Genomic DNA, 18,644 nt, shown 5'->3' on the forward strand with positions numbered 1-18,644 from the left:
GCAGGAAGCAATTTTAAGTTTGAAAAAAACGATTCTAGTCCAGAATTATTTTTTTCTGAAAATTTCTCTTAATAATATTCTTCAATTCAGATATTTATCAATTACTTGAAGACTGGAACCATTTTAACAACGTGCAAACATTATAGCCTCCATTTATAAAGAAGGAAAATTAAAACCTGGCTGAAAACTACAACTGATACGTTTTTCTTGTCATCAGGGTAAATGTATGGAAAAAAGTTATTGTAAGGGAGTCTACGCGATTTTTAAAAGAAAATACATATGCAATGGACGAAGAAGAGCCCACAGGCATGATTTACCTGGACTTTGAAAAAGCCTTCGAGAAGGTTCGTCACAGTATACTCTTATATACCAGGGCAGTTAGCTCAAAAAATGGCCTTTAGGAGAAGTTTTTGCAATCAAGCTAAATTTTTCACAGATGATAGTACCTACCCATCAATAGTACTTTGTAAAAAAAAGTTACACCTTCTAGGAGGCTTGCTTTTTCCGCCATGTTGAATTAAAGATGGCGGATGGTACTATTTTTTAAAATATCGTAACTTTCTTATTTATTAACCGATTTTTGTCAAGTAAAAAACATTAATTTATTAAAATTTATAATTAAAATTTATTTGCTTCTCACTAAAGAAAGAAATAAAAATATAAAACTATTTTGACAGGTTATATTTCTGTCAAAAAAAGTAAAAAAAAAAATTTACACTTTTCTTTTATACTCTTGTTTGGCAAAAAACTACAGCAAAATACAAAGTAAAAAAATCCAGTTGACGTAAATCCCCAACAGTTCTTTAATAGAGTATTGCTCACTATGAGAATCGAAAATGATTTGAAGACGTTTTTCGAACATGAACTAAGTACCTATCCTCCGTATTTCTTTAGCCAAGGAAAACCCCGCAAAGGGAATAAGTTTGTTCTGATTTCCCATCTTTGTAAAGATAATTTTGAATTTGAGAAACCCGACACACTAAAAAATCCACTTGCAGTCATTGATGGTGGTTGCTTACTACATAAAATTGTCTGGCCCAAATTAGTAACATTTGGCGATATATTTAAAATCTATTGCCATTATGTTATTGAAAATTTTGGTTTCAACTCTTGGGTAGTTTTTGATGGTTATAGTGAAAAGTCAACCAAGGACGAGGAACATCGTAGACGTCAATCAAAAATTACGCATAGGGTTGAGTTTCAGGAAAACACATCGCTGGTCTTCTCGCAAGCAGACTTCCTATCAAATTCTTCGAACAAAGAAAGGTTTATTTCTTGCCTAGCCGAGAAGTTGAAAGAAAAGGGTATAAAAGTCACACATACGAAATCTGATTGTGAAAGAGTTGTTGCCTAAACCGCAATAACAGAATGTCAATCGCAAGATGTAGTAGTCTTTGGTAATGATACAGATCTAATTGTAATTTTAATTTCCTTAGCAAATAAGTCTAACCACCAGCTATATGTTTGGGCACCCAGCACGAGTAAAACTCTTGATAAATTTCTAAATATTTTTAAAATTCAAACTTTGCTCTTAGAACAGATCCGTGAAAATCTTTTATTCATTCATGCATTTACAGGATGTGATACTACCTCGTATCCATATAAAATGGGCAAAAAAAGAATATTTGACGTATTAAAAAATAATCCTGAAATGTATGATTTTATCAAAAGTTTTAATGCCCCTTATATGAATAAGGCTGTCCTAAGTGAAGTTGGACAAAAACTTATATTAAATTTTTTTCCCGTCCAAAACTGTGAAAATCTTAATCAGTCAAGACTTCATTGCTATAAACAAATCACCTCTACCCAAGGTTTAGGATCTAATTTTGATTTGGCAAATCTTCCTCCCACAGAAGACTCCTGTAAGCAACATGTATTTAGAGTGTATTTACAGTTACAAAGCTGGAGAGGAAACGAGTTGGACCCACAGGACCCACTTGAGTGGGGGTGGTTTTCCAATGGCAATGAGCTTTTCCCAGTAACATACATAAAACCCCCGGGGCCCGAACACCTAATGACTACTTTTTTTTGCAAATGCAAAGATCTGTGCACAGCAAATTGTATTTGTGCTTCGTATAATCAAAAATGCGGCATTTTATAGTAAAAAAAGTAAAAAATGCAATTTAGCTTGTATGAATGCACCTAGAATTGATTTGGATGAAGTGGAAATAGATGATGAAGTTATAACCAATATATATACCAATACTACAATACCCTTATACCAATATATAATGTTCCTTATTATTAAGAATAACAATGTTTTTTTTTATGTTTTTTTTAATGTTTGTATTTCTTTTATAAGTTAAAACCAAACTGTTTTTGTTATAAACATATTTTTGTTTTTAGTGTATTTGTTACAAAATATTTTGGTACATAAATCAAACAAGAAGTAAAGTTACATCCTGCATAAGTTTTATTTTTTTTTTTTGGTATTTTGTAAGCGCTTTTTAACTCTATCTCCTAAAGTACCTATCATAAATTCGGCGACTGTTTTAAAATTAAAACAAAAACGCATAAAAGACTCCACATATTTTAACTTTTTTTGGTAAAGAGTACGGTTGGCTAAAAGTTGAAGAAAAGCTTTTCGATTTTTTTATTTCCTTATTTTGGCAGAAATATGACCTGTCAACGTAGTTTTATATTTTTGTCTTATTCTCTAGTTAAAAATAAAGATAATGTTTTTTACTTGACGAAAATCTGGTAATAAATAAGAAAGTTACGATTTTTTTAAGAATAATACCAGCCGCCATCTTTAATTTAACATGGCGGAAAAAGCAAGCCTCCGAGAAGGTGTAACTTTTTTGTATGTAAGTACTCTTGATGAGTACTAGCATCTGTAAAAAATTCAGCTTGATTGCAACTTCTCCTATTTTTGCTAACTGCCCTGGCGTATTACTTAAGCTTAAGCATTATGGTGTGTAAGTAATATCTTATTGAAGTTTAATCGCTGTTTTTTTAGACATCAACTTCCGAGTAAGAAAAAACTGGTCAATGTCAGACAATCACAGGATATGGAGTAGAGTGCCCTAGGACTCAGTGATATAAACTTTGCTGTTTTTGGTGTATGTTAGTGATGTTTGTCAGAACATACAAACCAATATATCGATTTTTGCAGATGACATGAAAACTTATGCAAACCTACGAAAGCAAGCACTTGATTTGCAATAAATCGTAAACTGGTCAGCAGTTTGGGGAATGAAGTTTAAAGAAAAGAAATACATCATCCTCAGTATAAGCAACCCAGCCAATGTATATAATATAAATAGAATCCCAGTTAGATAAGCCACCCATCAGAAGGACCTGGGCGTGTTAGTATCTAGTGATCTGAAATGGGAAGGCCACATTAACAAAATTTTTAAGAAAGTAAATTCTCTCATACAGGGTATCTGCGAAATGTTGGGTAATCTCGAAACTGGAGAGTAATGCATTGGAACTTGTTAAAACAAATATCTCTAAAACTTTAGACACTTCTAGCAAGTGGATCTTTTTTGTTGCGAAAATACGAGAAAATAAGATTTCTCGGTCAGTTGTTGTATACAGGGTAGCACAAAAGTTATGATAAGTTATTTACCGAAGTAGTGCTGTAGATGGCGCCCTCTAGAAGTTTAGCCATAAAAAATAACGAGATTCTTGTTTCTTATACTAGAACACGTTCCTATATCAAGTTTCAAGCCTAAACCTTAAATACTTCTCAAGCAATAAGAAAAAATAGAACATAAAATTGCCACTTTGATACCCTGTATCTCTCAAGCTAGCAACTTTTAGGCTAAAGTAGGTTTAGAATAATTTACATATTTTGATCTGTAGTATCTCCAGTTTATATCTCCACCCAATGTGCCAAAATTCTTATCAAAAGATCACTATGTGAAAATTATCAGATTATATCCCATATATTAGGCCCAATTTGGAGTTTGCTCACTCAATGTGGATTGCCTTCTTTGCAATGGCGGCTGGTTGTATGAAGTTACTGAGGCCGGATTCACAAGTACGACTCGACGAATTTCTGAATTAAAAATGAGGGCACATCACACAAAACATGATTTTAATGATTATATTGATTTTTTATTTTAACATATTTGCTAAGAAAACGGGGTAGTATAGTGATTGGGAAGTGAAAATATTTTTTACCTATAAAGTGTTGTATTACGAAATAATAAATTGCATTTCACTACAATTAATTACTCGTTTTGATAATGTTCACGAATTTAATTTTCTTTCGTTAGTTCATTAGTACATAGGTACTGATTTTATTAAAAATTTTCCCGAAAAGTCTTTTAAATATTTGATAAAGATGTAACCAAATGTTTTTGAAAAGCGCCAAGTAATTTCGTAGTAATAAATAATTTCGAAATCTATATTATTATAATGTTCAACAAAAGTTAGAAGTATTATACAAAGAACTTAAAATTATATTTCCGAAAATATATAAACTGTTTAAAAAAGTGTGTAGTATGTCAGTAGAAAGACATTTTTCTTTGTTTTTTTAAAAGAGAATTAAAACTTATTTAAGGAAATTGATGATTCTAGATCACCTTACAGCTGAGAGAAGGGAATTCTACACAATATAAAAAAAAATTTGTTCTCCCTCCCACTCTACATTTTAAGTCACTAGTTTCAAAATGGTAGGTGAGTGCAATATTGGATCAAAAAACTTAAATTTATTTTATTTACAAAATTAAAAAAAAAGAGGGGGACTTTAAATGTTTTGACGGCCGTTATCTTGTGTTGATAGAATTCTGCTAAGCCAATCGCTATTTTGACATATAAATCTGTCATTTTTGCATTAAATAGTTGTTCAGCCTACACATTGATGCGCTCGTGCACAGTAAATAAATATAGGAAAATGCGGGTTGTCTTATTAGCGAAACGAAATTTTGACCATCTACTGAAAGTGCACTAATTCGAACTAATTTTGACATATGTAAACTATAACTCTATTGGCAACCTGTTTAACCAATCAGATTTGAATGAAAGCGCGCCAAATTTGAATTCAATTAAGTGCGAAAAATTCGAATTTTAATATGGGCTCAACTTAACAAAACTACTAAATGTCACAAGGTACATTGTCATCAATACTTTACTAATTAATATTATAATTTCCACGAAAAAAAAACAAATTTCTCCTATTCAAATCTATTTTAATCAAGCAGAACACCTAACTGCAATCTGTAAACTTAACTTTTGAAACCCAAATAATTAAAATGAGAAAGAAAAATATTATTTAATCATCTGGAAAATAAAAATAAAGATTTTAAGTATTCTAATATAATATATAAATTAACATTGTTAATACAATACAAATTGTAATATCATAATAATAGTCTTGAACATGTTCTGTTTGTATCCTAAAGACTGCAATAAATAAATAATTAGTTCAATAGAAAAGTTTGTAGGGTAAGTCTTTTGTCTATAAAGAAAATGATAGTCCTAATTTCAGGAGTGATTCGTTTCGACAAGTGTTCTTTTATAGTTTCTAGTTTGTAAAAACATTTACGAACATTTTTTGTAACAGATGATTTGAAAAAATACAGATTAAAACTGTTAAATTGTAAAAACTTACAGAAAGTTACTAAACAATAACAAATAATTTTCGAATGATAAGATTGCACGATGTCTAGTAAATAATTAAAACTACAAAAAATTAAGCAATCCCCGACAAGGATACAATACAGTTGTATCAATATGCTCGGACAGCAGAGCTGCCATTAAGGCTATCACGGCCGCAAAGGTAAGCTCCAAGCTTGTACTAGAGTGCATAAAAGTCCTGAAAAAACTTGTACAGGTTGGATGCAGGGTTCAGCTCGTCTGGATACCTGGCCACGCAGGCCATGCAGGTAATGAGGAAGCGGACTCTCTCGCCAGACTGGGATCCGCGAATGTGCCGATGGGCCCAACCCATAGTTGGTATCGCCAAATGCGTTGCGGTCGCGTCAATGAAGGATCTGCTGGACAAGTGGACCCACCGAAGATGGACTGAGTCCCCTGATATGAGACAGGCCAAAGCGCACATAGGTGGGCCCTCTGCCTGTCTCACCAAAAATCTATTACGCCTAAAAAGACGCGAAATTCGGCTAGTGACAGGTCTTTTAACCGGTCACTGGCACTTAAGAAGCCATCTCCATACTATCGGTATTGCGGACAACCCGGAATGCCGATGGTGCTGTGAGGAGGATGAAATCGTTGACCATGTAGTCGGGGAGTGCCCAGCACTCACGCGCGCCAGATTCAAATACTTGGGTAACACTTTCAGTGTACCGAGCGACTTTAAGTCCTTCAGACCAGAGAGCCTTATCGGTTTCTCTAAGGCCGTTGGGCTCTGGTAACCCCCGGTGGGGCATGACAGGTCCATCAGGAGACCTATATGCACAACTGCCTCGGCAGCCCACTGTTTCGTCAATTCAATTCAATTCATTCCCCGACAAGGAGATTTCTACTCAGTACTGGGAGCAGCCCCATGAAACTTGATTCGCCAAAACGGAATTTCGGATGGCGCCCATCTTAGGGTGACTTGACATTAGGAAAATTTGACAGTAGTGATATTAGTGACACTTTTCACAGTTTTGACGATGACTTTTTTTATTTTTAGTTTTGGGAAGACGTCGCCTCGTGGGTCAAGAAAAATTTGCAGAAATTAATGGATATCTATTGACCGTAATTTTTTGTGTACTTTTTATAATTAGGGCTCCAAAGGCATAGAATTTGTTATAAGGTGGGTTTTCTACATATGCGGTTTCTTGTTGAAGACAACATGGGCTAAATGAATTGAAAAATCATGGAAGTTAACCGATCTTTGTTTTCAAAATGTATTAATTTACTATAAATTACCTATTCCTTAGTTAACCAGTAATACTATCAAAGTTTGTTCCAATATTTCAACAAACTTCATTGATAAATATTTAGTATAATAGCTTTAACTCCTGAGCAGGAAATTGTTATACAAAAGCAATGTATAATATCCATAAATCCACCATGAGCAAGTTACCTAATTGAGGTTACTTCTGAAAAATTAAAGAGCGTATATTGCTTCTTTAAAGTCTCTTTATAATGATGAAAAGAAAGAAAGAATAGAAGAAGATCTTTATGAAGTAACCAAAGAATTCATTAGCTCTCAATTGCTATGAAAAATGTAGTCAAAGAAATTCTGCGTTTAAAGACTTAGGTTCTCTGAGTAAAAACAACCAAGCATATCATGCTCTTGTATTCGTGATTCAAGGTCTTAAAAAAAACTTATAAAAAGCCAATGTCCTATTTTTTTAGCTAACATACAGTTTAGACAGAGATTTTAAAAAACCTAATAATTAACTGCATTAAAGACTTGTACTCAATTTTGAAATAAAACATTAATTATTGAGTACACTGAAAACAAGTCAGTTCTATGTCACTTGTTAATAGCCAATTTATTACTATAGAATATAATGTTGTCTAACAACTATTTGAACACTACACATTCCATTTACATATGTATACTGTCTTTTACTTTTCTGTCTTTTATGATTTCATGTACAACTTTCCAGCTTTTATATCTTACCCGAACCAATGTAGACTCTACCAGCAATTAATTAATTGGCGTACATGGCCTATCTATAGGATTTTTATATTAATTATTATTGATTTTTAGAGTATAATATTTAACTTGCAAAATTTATAATCTTGCTTGGACTTGGACTATAATATGTATAACAAAATCCCCCAAATATATTTATTTTTAAGAAAAGGCTCAAAATTTTCCTGGTCGGGAAAAGCTGCTGCTCTGCTGTTTTTTTTGTAAAATTACTAGCAGCAAATGTTTGTATTGGTGGGTAATTTTCTGGAATTAAATAAGTTTAAACATGGTTCCGATGTAATAATATAAAAATCAATTATGCTATAAACGTGCCTAGAATGGGTGACAAATAAGGCATTTTGTAGGTTTTACCTTAAATTTATTAGAGTCGTTTTAAGGTAATGTAGGGTTCGTTGTTTCTCATTCAATTATCCCTTTTGTTTTATTTGATTTTGGAAAAATAAACAATTTTTAATATTAATTATACAGATATAAGGAACGTCGGTCCAAATACATTTTAATTATATGCATTTGGAATATTGCAAGGATTCTAGAAATATCATTTAAGATCTTGGGATATCATAAAAAAAACCTGAGATGAACCGGACATAGTTCATCCTTAACATTTAAAGGATATATTATTGGGTAATTTAAAAAATATCTTCCAGTTCCTACGATTTCATAGAAAAAGTTTAACATTCCTGGAATACACCTTTTTTTCACCAAGGGTGTTTTAGTGAAGCAAGGTGAAACTCTTGGTGAAAAATTCATAAATATAGTGGTATTTGTAAATTGGAACTTTAAGTAATTTGTATGTATGTAAGTGTTGCGACTCAGCGTAACCAGTAAATATATACCTTAAAACGTGTTGCTACTCCGGACAACCAGTGAATATGTACCTTAAAAGACTTTGATGGATTCATGACTTCGTGAATCACGTGATCACGTGAATCTAATAGCGGATTCCATTGAAAAAAAAATTGTGGCACTAGGGCGACACCAACACTGATTCGGTTAAGGCACGATCTTAATAAATATAGCTGGACTACTAATGCATATGGCCCCCATACCCAAAAATGACGACTGCCTGGTGGCCGCCATTTTTATAGTGGTTGTGTCCTTTTAATGTTGGTCACACTGGACATTTTCAGTGTTGCCAACAAAAAAAATATATTATTCAGGGTGTTACTTAATGGTATATCATAATTTAAAAGGGACATTCCTGGACCGATTTTAAGTCAAAAAGTTCATATAAACATGGGTCCTAAAATGATTAGTTTTTAAGATACAGGGTGTTAAAGTTTTATTTTTTTTTTCGTTTTTAATACATTTTTCAAATACGGTTTAAAATATTGAACTGAATTTTGGCACAGGATATTACGGCATAAAAACACATTTTTTAGATGTTCACCTACTTTTTTATAGCAACCAGTGGCGTAGGTAGCTATGATGAATTTTTTAATACAATTTTACAAAAAAAATACTACGCCCTTGACTTTGAAAAATTATGATTTTATCTTAATTATCAATCAATTATAAAAAAAAATTCCTCCATGACTTTTGCTGTAAATCTTACCGTTTGGGTGTAATCGTTAATTAAAAAAACGTCTTTTATGCATAAAATGCATCTTTAAAAATTATGGAAATAAATCAAGTTAGCTTTGCTCGTTGCCAGCAACTGTTTTTTTGTTGTTGTAAACATTATGACACTGACATTAATGATTATTTTTGATTGTGTTAAGTTTGATTTTATTTTCAGTTTTTATTACGTACATTTTTCAAAGATTTATTTTGAAGCTATTTTTTACAAACTGGTGATTAAAAAGCAACAACAATTAAATACAATACATACATACATAATTTACAACAAATGTTGGAAATGACCACCTCTTGCCTCTATGCAGGCTTCTGCTCTTATTTTCATAGAATCACAAACTCTTTCGAAAATTCCAAGCGTGTTTCGTATAGTTTCACATCCGTCAATAATTCTATTTCTTAGTTCTTCTAATGTCACAATTGTTGTCTGATAAACCAATGTTTTTAGATGTCCCCACAAAAAAAAATCTAGGCTATTTCCTAGATCACCTGAATCTAGTCAGGTGATCTAGGTGGCCAAAACTGTGGTCCTCCACGGCCTATCCATTTATTTCGGCAGACTCTATTTAAATGCTCACGAGCCAATATGCTAAAGTGGGCTGGAACACCATCATGCATAAACCAAAGTTGTTGCCGTAACTAAAGAGGAACATCTTCGAGAAGCAAAGGCAAATCATTTTGGAGAAAATTACAATAATTCTGTCCGTTAAGGCGTCCTGGTAAAAAAGATGGTCCAATTAAATGATCGGATACGATACCGATCCAAACGTTTATTGAAAATTGTTCCTGAAAATGTGTCTCTATAATCACATGAGGGTTTTCTTGAGCCCAGTAATGATTGTTATGGAAATTGATTATTGCATTTCTGGAGAAATTAGCTTCGTCCGTAAACAAGATGTTCGCACCAAATTGCGGATTTTATGTTACTTTTTGGAGATACCATCTACAAAATTGCGTACGCTGTTCATAATCTCTAAGAAGCAATGCCTGAACCCTTTGTATGTAAAAAGGATATAACAAAGAATCCCTTAAAATTTCCCATACCGTCTTGTAGCAGATGTTCAATACCATACCAATTTTTCGCGTACTTGTGGTCGGATCCTCTTCGACTGCATGTAAGACAGCCTCTTCAACTGCCGGTGTCCTAACTGTACGGGGGCTTCGGCCTTTCCTCGGCAGAATTAACCTTAAAACTCCCAGATTCAGCCAGACGACGACGAATGTTTATAAATATTCTTCTATCTGGGACAGCGCGATTAGGATACCTTTCTTGATACAAACGCCGCGCCTCCTTAGCATTACCAAAATATATATGTAAAATTATAGAGTAATTAAAAGTATGATTATATATTATTTAATATTCATTTCTCTATGGAACGAAAGAAAATCGATAATCTAATGACAATTATGACAGAAGTTGGCCCTCGATGCGGTGTAACCGAACTAAATTTGTTAGGTTAAGTTTTAGAACTTGATGATCAGGTTCAAGCGCCTTACTCGGTTGCCTTACGATATCTTAAGAGTTACGTCATCATATGTTTGCGTTCGTCATGTCTAACAGCTGTTAGAGTCTAAATTATTAGTTAATATATAGCTTTACCTTTCATCTCTATATTTCTATATATTTATCTATATATTTCTATATATTTGTGTTCTGTGCCTTTCATTCGTACTGCATTCGTTTTGAAGACTGTCCTAAACCATGAAAACACCCATTTGTCTAAGTTTTCAAAACGTTTTGAGTCGAAATCCGATCTCATACATTTTTAGGATCAGATCTAGATCGTAACAAAATACAAATTAATTTCGCCCTGAAAACGTTTATAAAGGGTAGTCATTTGCCCAAGAGGAAATGCAATAAACAAAAAAGTTACTAGCGCAAACATAACCTCACTCATATTTTTTTAACACAAACATCAAATCAATTTAAAAAAATATCCGTGCAACCTCACCTTTACGTCTTCACTTTATTTTTTGCAAATATATTCGCTCTTTTAATAATTTATTTTTTTCTGCATTTTTATTTGAATTGAATGTGTTAACTGAATGTGTCTCATACACATTAATATTAAATACGCTTAAAACCGTAGAGCGCCTTATACGGTGACGTCATGACTTGATCGCTCGAATGAGATGTCTTAAAGACGCTTATAGCCGCTTACTCGCTAAAGTATGTCTTTGGTATCCCTTGCTATCTCTGTATCAGACGATACGTAATCTCTTCTACCATTATTGCCAGATCATACTTCATCTATCGTTTAAGAGTAAAACATAATGCCGTTTCAAACAATACCTCCTTCCAAAGCGGTACTGGTTCCAGCTTCAAGTGCTTGTCGTTTCTAAAGAAAATTATTATGTATCATTTATCTAGACGGCAAATAATTATACATTTAGCTGTTTTGCCTCTCATATGACAATATACACAACTATCACGCAAATGTCACGCTCGTCGTCTGTAAAGAATGTTAATAGGTAACCCACAGAACACAAATGTAGTGCAATACCAATTGTAACCATTAACAAACGGCAACAATGGTGCTTTCAGCAAGTTTAGTATCCTATATTATAACTGTCAAATTTGAAATGATAGTGACATTGACAGTCACGCCATACCACTTAACCTCTAAGAATAACAACAAAAACAAATCGTTTTTCTCTAGAAATCCACTTTATTAATAAATAACATTTTTAATTAATATACGCTTTGAAATGTCTGATAATGATTCTACTGATGCTAGTGGTGCCGACGAGAAAGATAATCAGCAAGATAGGATAGATGAGGATGAACCTGAAAGAGTAAGCCCCTAAAACTAGCTCGATAGTCTCAATAACAACTTTAAATTTTTAGCAAAAAATACGAGAAAACCTCTCCACCTTAAGTTTTCAAGAACTCATAGAGCTCAAAGAGAAACTTGGGTCTAAAGTATATAATGAAACCTTATTTGGGCAATCAGCATTAAAGAAAAAGAAAACTCAGAAGGAACTGAAAAGGACTAACAAAAATAGACCAAGGGAAATTAGTTCGAAAATCAGGCCTAAACAAATTAGGACCATTTTAAATAAGAATACTGAAAGCAACCATATAAGAAAAGTGACACCTAGAGATCCCCGTTTTGATCCATCCTGTGGTGAATTTGATAAAACCACTTTCAAACAAAATTACCACTTTATCAATGATTTGAAGAAAAATGAGAAAGTAGAGTTGCAAAAAGAGTATAATGAATGCACTGATCCTGATCGGAAACACACTATAAAACTATTAATTCAAAGGATTGTAAGTTGAAAGGTTTTTGTTAAAATACAAATTTCAAATTTTAATTTTTTAGGAAAATCAATTGCGGGAGGAAGAGAAAGCTAATAAGGAGAAACAAAAAGAGGAGATTGAAAGAGAGGAAATCAGAGAAAAGAGAAAACAAGGAGAGAAACCTGTATTTAAAAAGAAATGTAAGTGTTTTATATATTGCTTGAGAAATTAGTATATTGTGTTTTCTGCTTTAGCTGTTAAAAAGTTGGAAGGTTTGGTGGAGAAATATGAGGAATTAAAGAAAACCAACCGGCTAGAGAAGCACATACTAAAGAGAACCAAAAAGATGCAAGTGAAGGACAGAAAAATCATGGCAAAAATAAAATAATGTTTTAATTAAGGCGATTTAATATAATTTTTTTTATTACAAGTTATAATTGTATTAATTACCTTCATTATCAAAAATATAAGCCGTAATTATTTAAAAGTGATGGTTGCATACAAACTGATAGAAATTCTTCTGACAAATCTGCTAGTGTCCTCTCACTTGGCAACAGAAACTATTGTAACTAACTTGACAGTTTGACCTACCTAATTGGACCAATCAATATGGTAGAAAGGCATGGCCAAATTAATGTAGAAAAATTCAAATTTCATTTCTCATAATTTTATTATTTAATTGCAATTTGTCGTAGACGTGTAGACGTCGATTTGTTTCTGGATTTTTTTGAAAATTTGTTAGCCCTAATGGTGCCTTTTTATGATAAAGTTGTTTATACCGGTGATTTTAATGTGGACTTTCTTAAACCCTCAAACTATTTGACTAGGATAAGTTGTCTTATAAATAGATTTGATTTAAATCAGATAATTACAGAACCTACCCGATTATGCTTGCGGAATAATTCTTGTAGTCTATTAGATGTAATAATAACCAGTAAAGTGCTCTCTGTTAAAAGCTGCAACTCAAAACCAATTTCAACTGTGATTTCTGATCATTGTTTTATTTATACTATTTTTAATTTTAGTACAGAAAAAATTAAAGCCAAATATTTTAGATGTCAAGACTATAATAATATTTCTAATAATCGAGATGCCTTTGATTATGCTGCTAGCCTCTTACCATGGGACGAAATTTATTATTCTCCTAATATAGATGAAAAGTTAAACATTTTTAATTCAAATATCAAATATTTAATTGACAAATTTGCACCTATAAAATTAAAGAAAAATAATAAAAGTAAGCCTTTTACTCCATGGATAACCAATAACAATAAACTACTTATAAAACTAAGAGACAAAGCACATAAAAAATATCTGAAAACTAAAAGTGGTAACTGTCTCCAGTACTATCGTAATTTAAAAAATTTTACTAAACACGCTATCATACGCGAGAAAAATGCTTATTTTCGCAACTTATCTAAAACTTCTGGAAAGCCCTTTTGGGATACAGCAAAGAAAGACTACAAGAAAAGTTAAATATTATACAAGGAAAAAATGATTACAATATACCTGCCGCATTATCTGAAGCAAATGTACTCAATGACTTCTTTGCTACTTCTAATAAATTGAATGACACTACTTGCAAAGAAAAAATTTCAATAAGCTCTCAATTTCCCCGATTCACTAAATTTTAATCTTATGGATGAGACCACTTTAAAAGATATGGCATCAATTGGTACTAATTCAGTAGGTCATGATAGAATAGCAATAAGAGATGTTGTTGCTTGTTTTCCATTTTGTAGCAAACCCCTACTCAATATTATTAATTCCTGCATCTTAGAAAATCAATTTCCAGACTTGTGGAAAAAGGCTATCATTAAACCATTTGCAAAAGTCTCAAACCCTAAAGAAGCTAAAGATCTACGCCCTATTAGTATTTTACCAGTTTTGTCTAAGGTTCTAGAGAGACACATGTATAATCAAATTACTGCATTTTCAAATTCCTATAAAATTTACCTGAATGTCAATCCGGGTTTAGGAAACATTTTAGTACATCTACTTGTCTGGTAAATCTTATGAATGATATCAGGCACTATGAAGAACAGAAACAAGTAACAGCCATATGTTTGCTGGATTTTAGTAAGGCATTTGACACTCTAAATCATGATATGCTGCTAGCTAAATTAAATTTCTTTGGCTTGTCTAATACTTCTATTGCCTTGCTGAGATCCTACCTGACCAGCAGGTTTTAATGCGTGGAGATTGATTCTTATCCCTTATACTCAAAATCTGAATTTATTCCTGTTATCACTGGGGTACCTCAGAGATCTCTATTAGGACCCTTATTATTCTCATTATACGTTGCTGATATGAAAAATTTTATATCTTATTCAAAACTACAATAATACGCAGATGATTCTCAGATTTCTACATCGTTCTCATTAAACTCCTTACGACACTCACAAACACAATTTAATTCCGACTTAAATAATTTACATATATATTCTAAGGCTCATAATTTGAAACTAAACCCTTCAAAACCGTGTCTCTTATTTCTAAGATCCAATAGAAATAACATAGAACATATTTCTCAAGATTTTGTGGTTAAAATAGACAATACAGTAGTACCGGTGGTTAATGAAGCAAAGAATTTGGGTAGTATTTTTGATAATACTTTGTCTTTTTCAGCCCACATAAACAAAAAAATTGCCACTGCTTATATGCGCTTAAAATATTTAAATAATCTAAAGCGTCACTTACCGAGTGAGTTATGTTTTCTGTCACGTTAATAACGTTTTAAAAAACTTTTATTTTGACAAGCCGCGATACAGTGTACTCTTAGCAAGAACGAAGATTACCTTAACTTAATATTACAAGTGATTATATAGACTAAATAATGCAAATAAAGCATGAAATACAATATAACTGAGTAAGCATATACATAAGCAAATATTATATATAGGGTGGCATAATTGTGTACATAACTCCTCCCGCCTAAGTCGAAAACAACAGGGATGGTGTGTTGTTTTTCGAGGTACCAGGGGTAGCATCTTTTTCTTCAGCTTCTTCTTTGTCTTGAAGTTCTAGTTCCTCTTCGGTAGACCTTTTCTTTTGGATAAGTGTGTAGATAGCGAAGACCATACAGCATATGACTAGTATGGTTCCAAGAGTTATACTAAAGCTCCAGGCTGCAAGGTGAATTCTTTCTTCTTCCTCTGGAAGGGGTTTCAAGATATTGGAGCGTTCTGCTAACGATCTGATGTGGTTGAAGTCGATTGAATCTAGTTGGATTGTTTCCTCTGGCAGCTGCATTTCCAAGTCAGTAAATGTTACATCCGGTAGATGAAAAGGGTTGGATCTCAGGATATCCTCTTGATTCCAGAATTGTGATCCTAGTAAGCTTATACCGCATTTATATGGTATTTCTATTAAACTAGGTGTATCAATAAAGAATATTTGCTTGTTTTGGCACGTTTGTTGTGCTTTTATTTTGGTGCTAGCAGGAATAGCTAGAACATATTGCTGATTTATAGGATGGATAATAGGGGTAGTGACGTTAACTTTAAGCAGCTTGCAGTTTAGATTTTCTGCTTTTCTTATGAGGGACGTAGTACAGTCATCCACTTGGGGTCCTAGGGCATTTTGACAGACGTATAGGTCTTCAATCAATGGGCAGGCTTCTTCTTGATATTGGTGTAGATCAGTGCCAATTATAAGGTAAGGAAGTTTGGGAATTATAATGGTTTGGTTTGTTGGAATAGCAAACAAGTGGAAAAGTTCGAAGGTTTCTTTTATAAATATAGGAAAATGAATAGCAAAAATTATTTTATCATTTGAAAAACTTACTTGAAGTCCTGTTAATTGATAATAATAATTTAAGTCGCTAAATGATATTAGTCTTTCCTCACCATAAAGGGTGGTTAGATTCAAAATTATTTGTTCTAATTGGATAGCTGAAACTACGGTACTATGTAAGGTATTGAGTTTAGCAAACATTATCGCATCTTCTAAATTATCTAGGAAAGTAATAAAACTCTGGCAATTTATAATTAATTGACTTATAGTATTTTGAAGTTTTAAATATATGGAAAGATCATTAATTGTTTTATTCATTTGCTTTTTGAAAAGGTCAACATGATTTTTTAAAGAGTTTTGATTTTTACTTAAAGTATGTATGGTGTTATTGTAACTGTTAATTAAATCTTTTGTTAATAAAATTTGCATATTTATTTCTTTTTTATATGTATTTTGACTATAGCGTAATTCTTCAATTGCTTTGTCATATCTTTCTCCATCATCGGAGTCTAATGTACCAAAAAGCCATTTTGACGTTTTACCTAATATATTTACTAAGCCTCGTTTTTCGCGGCTATGTGGTTTAATGTTATTAAGTTTAGTTTTGATTTCATTAATAAAGTAGCTAGCATGTTTAAGCATATCTAATGTGTTAATATGATGTAAAAGCAAAGCGTTAATAATATTTGTTTCATTACAAGCAGCAATTAAAATTCTAAAATTATCTTCTAGTTTAGTAAGCTCTATAACTAATGGTTTAATTTCTACATAATGGAGGAAAGTATGTTTACTTTCAATAATTCTCGCATTTCCTAAATGAAATGGGAATAAAGGGGATTTGATTGGGGTTATGATAGGATTAGTCGCTATCACTGTTGTCGATAATACTTGTAGGAGAACTGCGAAGCTCTTCTGCAGTGTCAGGAGGTTCATTATTTCTAGGGAAAAGAAAGTGTTTTTTAGGTTTTTGAATCATAGATTTATGTACAACTTTCTTGTTTTTAGTAATGATTTTATTACCGATATCTTCTTGAACGTATTCTATTTTCTTACGCGCTTTATCTTTAGTTCTCGAAGCGGATTTATCTGTTACATAGATTTTTGATCCTGATGGGATATCTATAGGGGCTTCTCTATTTTTATTCTGTTTTTCATTTAAACGTAATTTAGTATTAAGAGATTGATTATAGATTTCGTCATAGATAATTTTTAATCGGTCTTTACGATCATTAACATATTTATTTAATATGATCTCATCTGTAAGGTCAAAAGGGTCTAAAGCATTTGGACGTCCATTTAAGACATCAAAGGGTTTTTGTTTAGTAACACTATGTACAGAGAGGTTGTAACCTGTAATCGCATAAATCATTAGTTGTTTCATTGTCGCATTTGGGAATTTAAGTTTTAAAACTCTAATGTGATCAATTAAGGTTGAATGGACTCTTTCGATAGGACTATTGCTATTTGAATTTCCAGTAGTAGTGAAATGAATTTTTATTTTGTGAAGTTTACAAAAATCAATTAATAGGGAAGTTTTAAATTCTGTGCCATTATCACAGGTAATCTGATGAGGTAGTCCATGATGACTTATAAAAATTGCTAAATTATCCAGAACTGTAATTGCGTTGCAACTAGGTTCTAAGGGGTAAGCTTGGGCGTAACGTGAAAAAACATCTATTATAGTTAGGAATTTTACGTTAGAAATTTGGAAAGTGTCCATGTGGATGGATTCTAGAGGTTCTCGAGGTGTGGGAGTTAATGAAAATTCTATTTTTGGAGGATGGCGGTCATACTTGGCTTGTTGACATATGTCACAATTGTTTATATACTGTGTGAGGTCTAACTTCATATTGGGCCAGTAATATAATTTTTTCAGTGACATCATACATTCATTAATACCTCGGTGGCAAGTTTTCTCGTGATGGTTCTTTATTAAATTCGTTTGCATTTCTACATTTACTATATCGTTTAAGAATGTGTTGGAGATTACTAATTTGTAAGAGTTATGTTTAAATGTTTTGGATAAGATTACTCCTATTTTATTTCCTAAATTGTCAATTTCAGATTGTTGTATATACATGCAGTGTACAACTTTAGGATCGATATATTCTCGGAAAAAGTATACGATTTCGTTTACATAGTTGCTAGTCAAAGTTAAGTGATATCTAATTTTGTTCTCAAAATGTTTTGTTTTAAAGGCACAATATTGTTTATTTGTATTGTGAGTAATTAAAACTTGATGGTTGTAGGTATTTAAACAATTTTCTGTTATAGGTATATTTAATATTGGATCATCTATTGCTGAGTGAATTGTATCTCCATTTTGTGGACGTTGGTCACGAGGGGGTAATATTTGTATATCAGAAAGAATTTTGATTTTATTCGATTTTGGTTCTAGATCTAAAGCAGGGTTAAATAGATCTGGTAATTGGTCTAAATCGTCTAAAGTAGCGTTTTCATTTGCAATGTATTGATCAATTTCTTCAGTGATGTCTCCAGGGCTTCCAAGTATAGAATCATTTTCTA

General features: G+C 32.4%; 1 protein-coding gene across 1 annotated transcript; it reads left to right on the plus strand.

Moving 5' to 3' along the window:
• Nucleotides 1–11,734: 11,734 nt before the first annotated feature.
• LOC126750255 (ribosomal RNA processing protein 36 homolog) lies at nucleotides 11,735–12,813 on the plus strand. The gene is made up of 4 exons (XM_050459813.1): nucleotides 11,735–11,935; nucleotides 11,988–12,413; nucleotides 12,466–12,583; nucleotides 12,638–12,813. Exons 1-4 carry the CDS (start codon nucleotides 11,849–11,851, stop codon nucleotides 12,769–12,771), a joined length of 765 nt encoding a protein of 254 aa, XP_050315770.1. The 5' UTR covers nucleotides 11,735–11,848; the 3' UTR covers nucleotides 12,772–12,813.
• Nucleotides 12,814–18,644: the final 5,831 nt, after the last annotated feature.

The sequence above is a fragment of the Anthonomus grandis genome, chromosome 2 (assembly GCF_022605725.1).
Source record: "Anthonomus grandis grandis chromosome 2, icAntGran1.3, whole genome shotgun sequence".
In the NCBI taxonomy this organism is placed as follows: domain Eukaryota; kingdom Metazoa; phylum Arthropoda; class Insecta; order Coleoptera; family Curculionidae; genus Anthonomus; species Anthonomus grandis.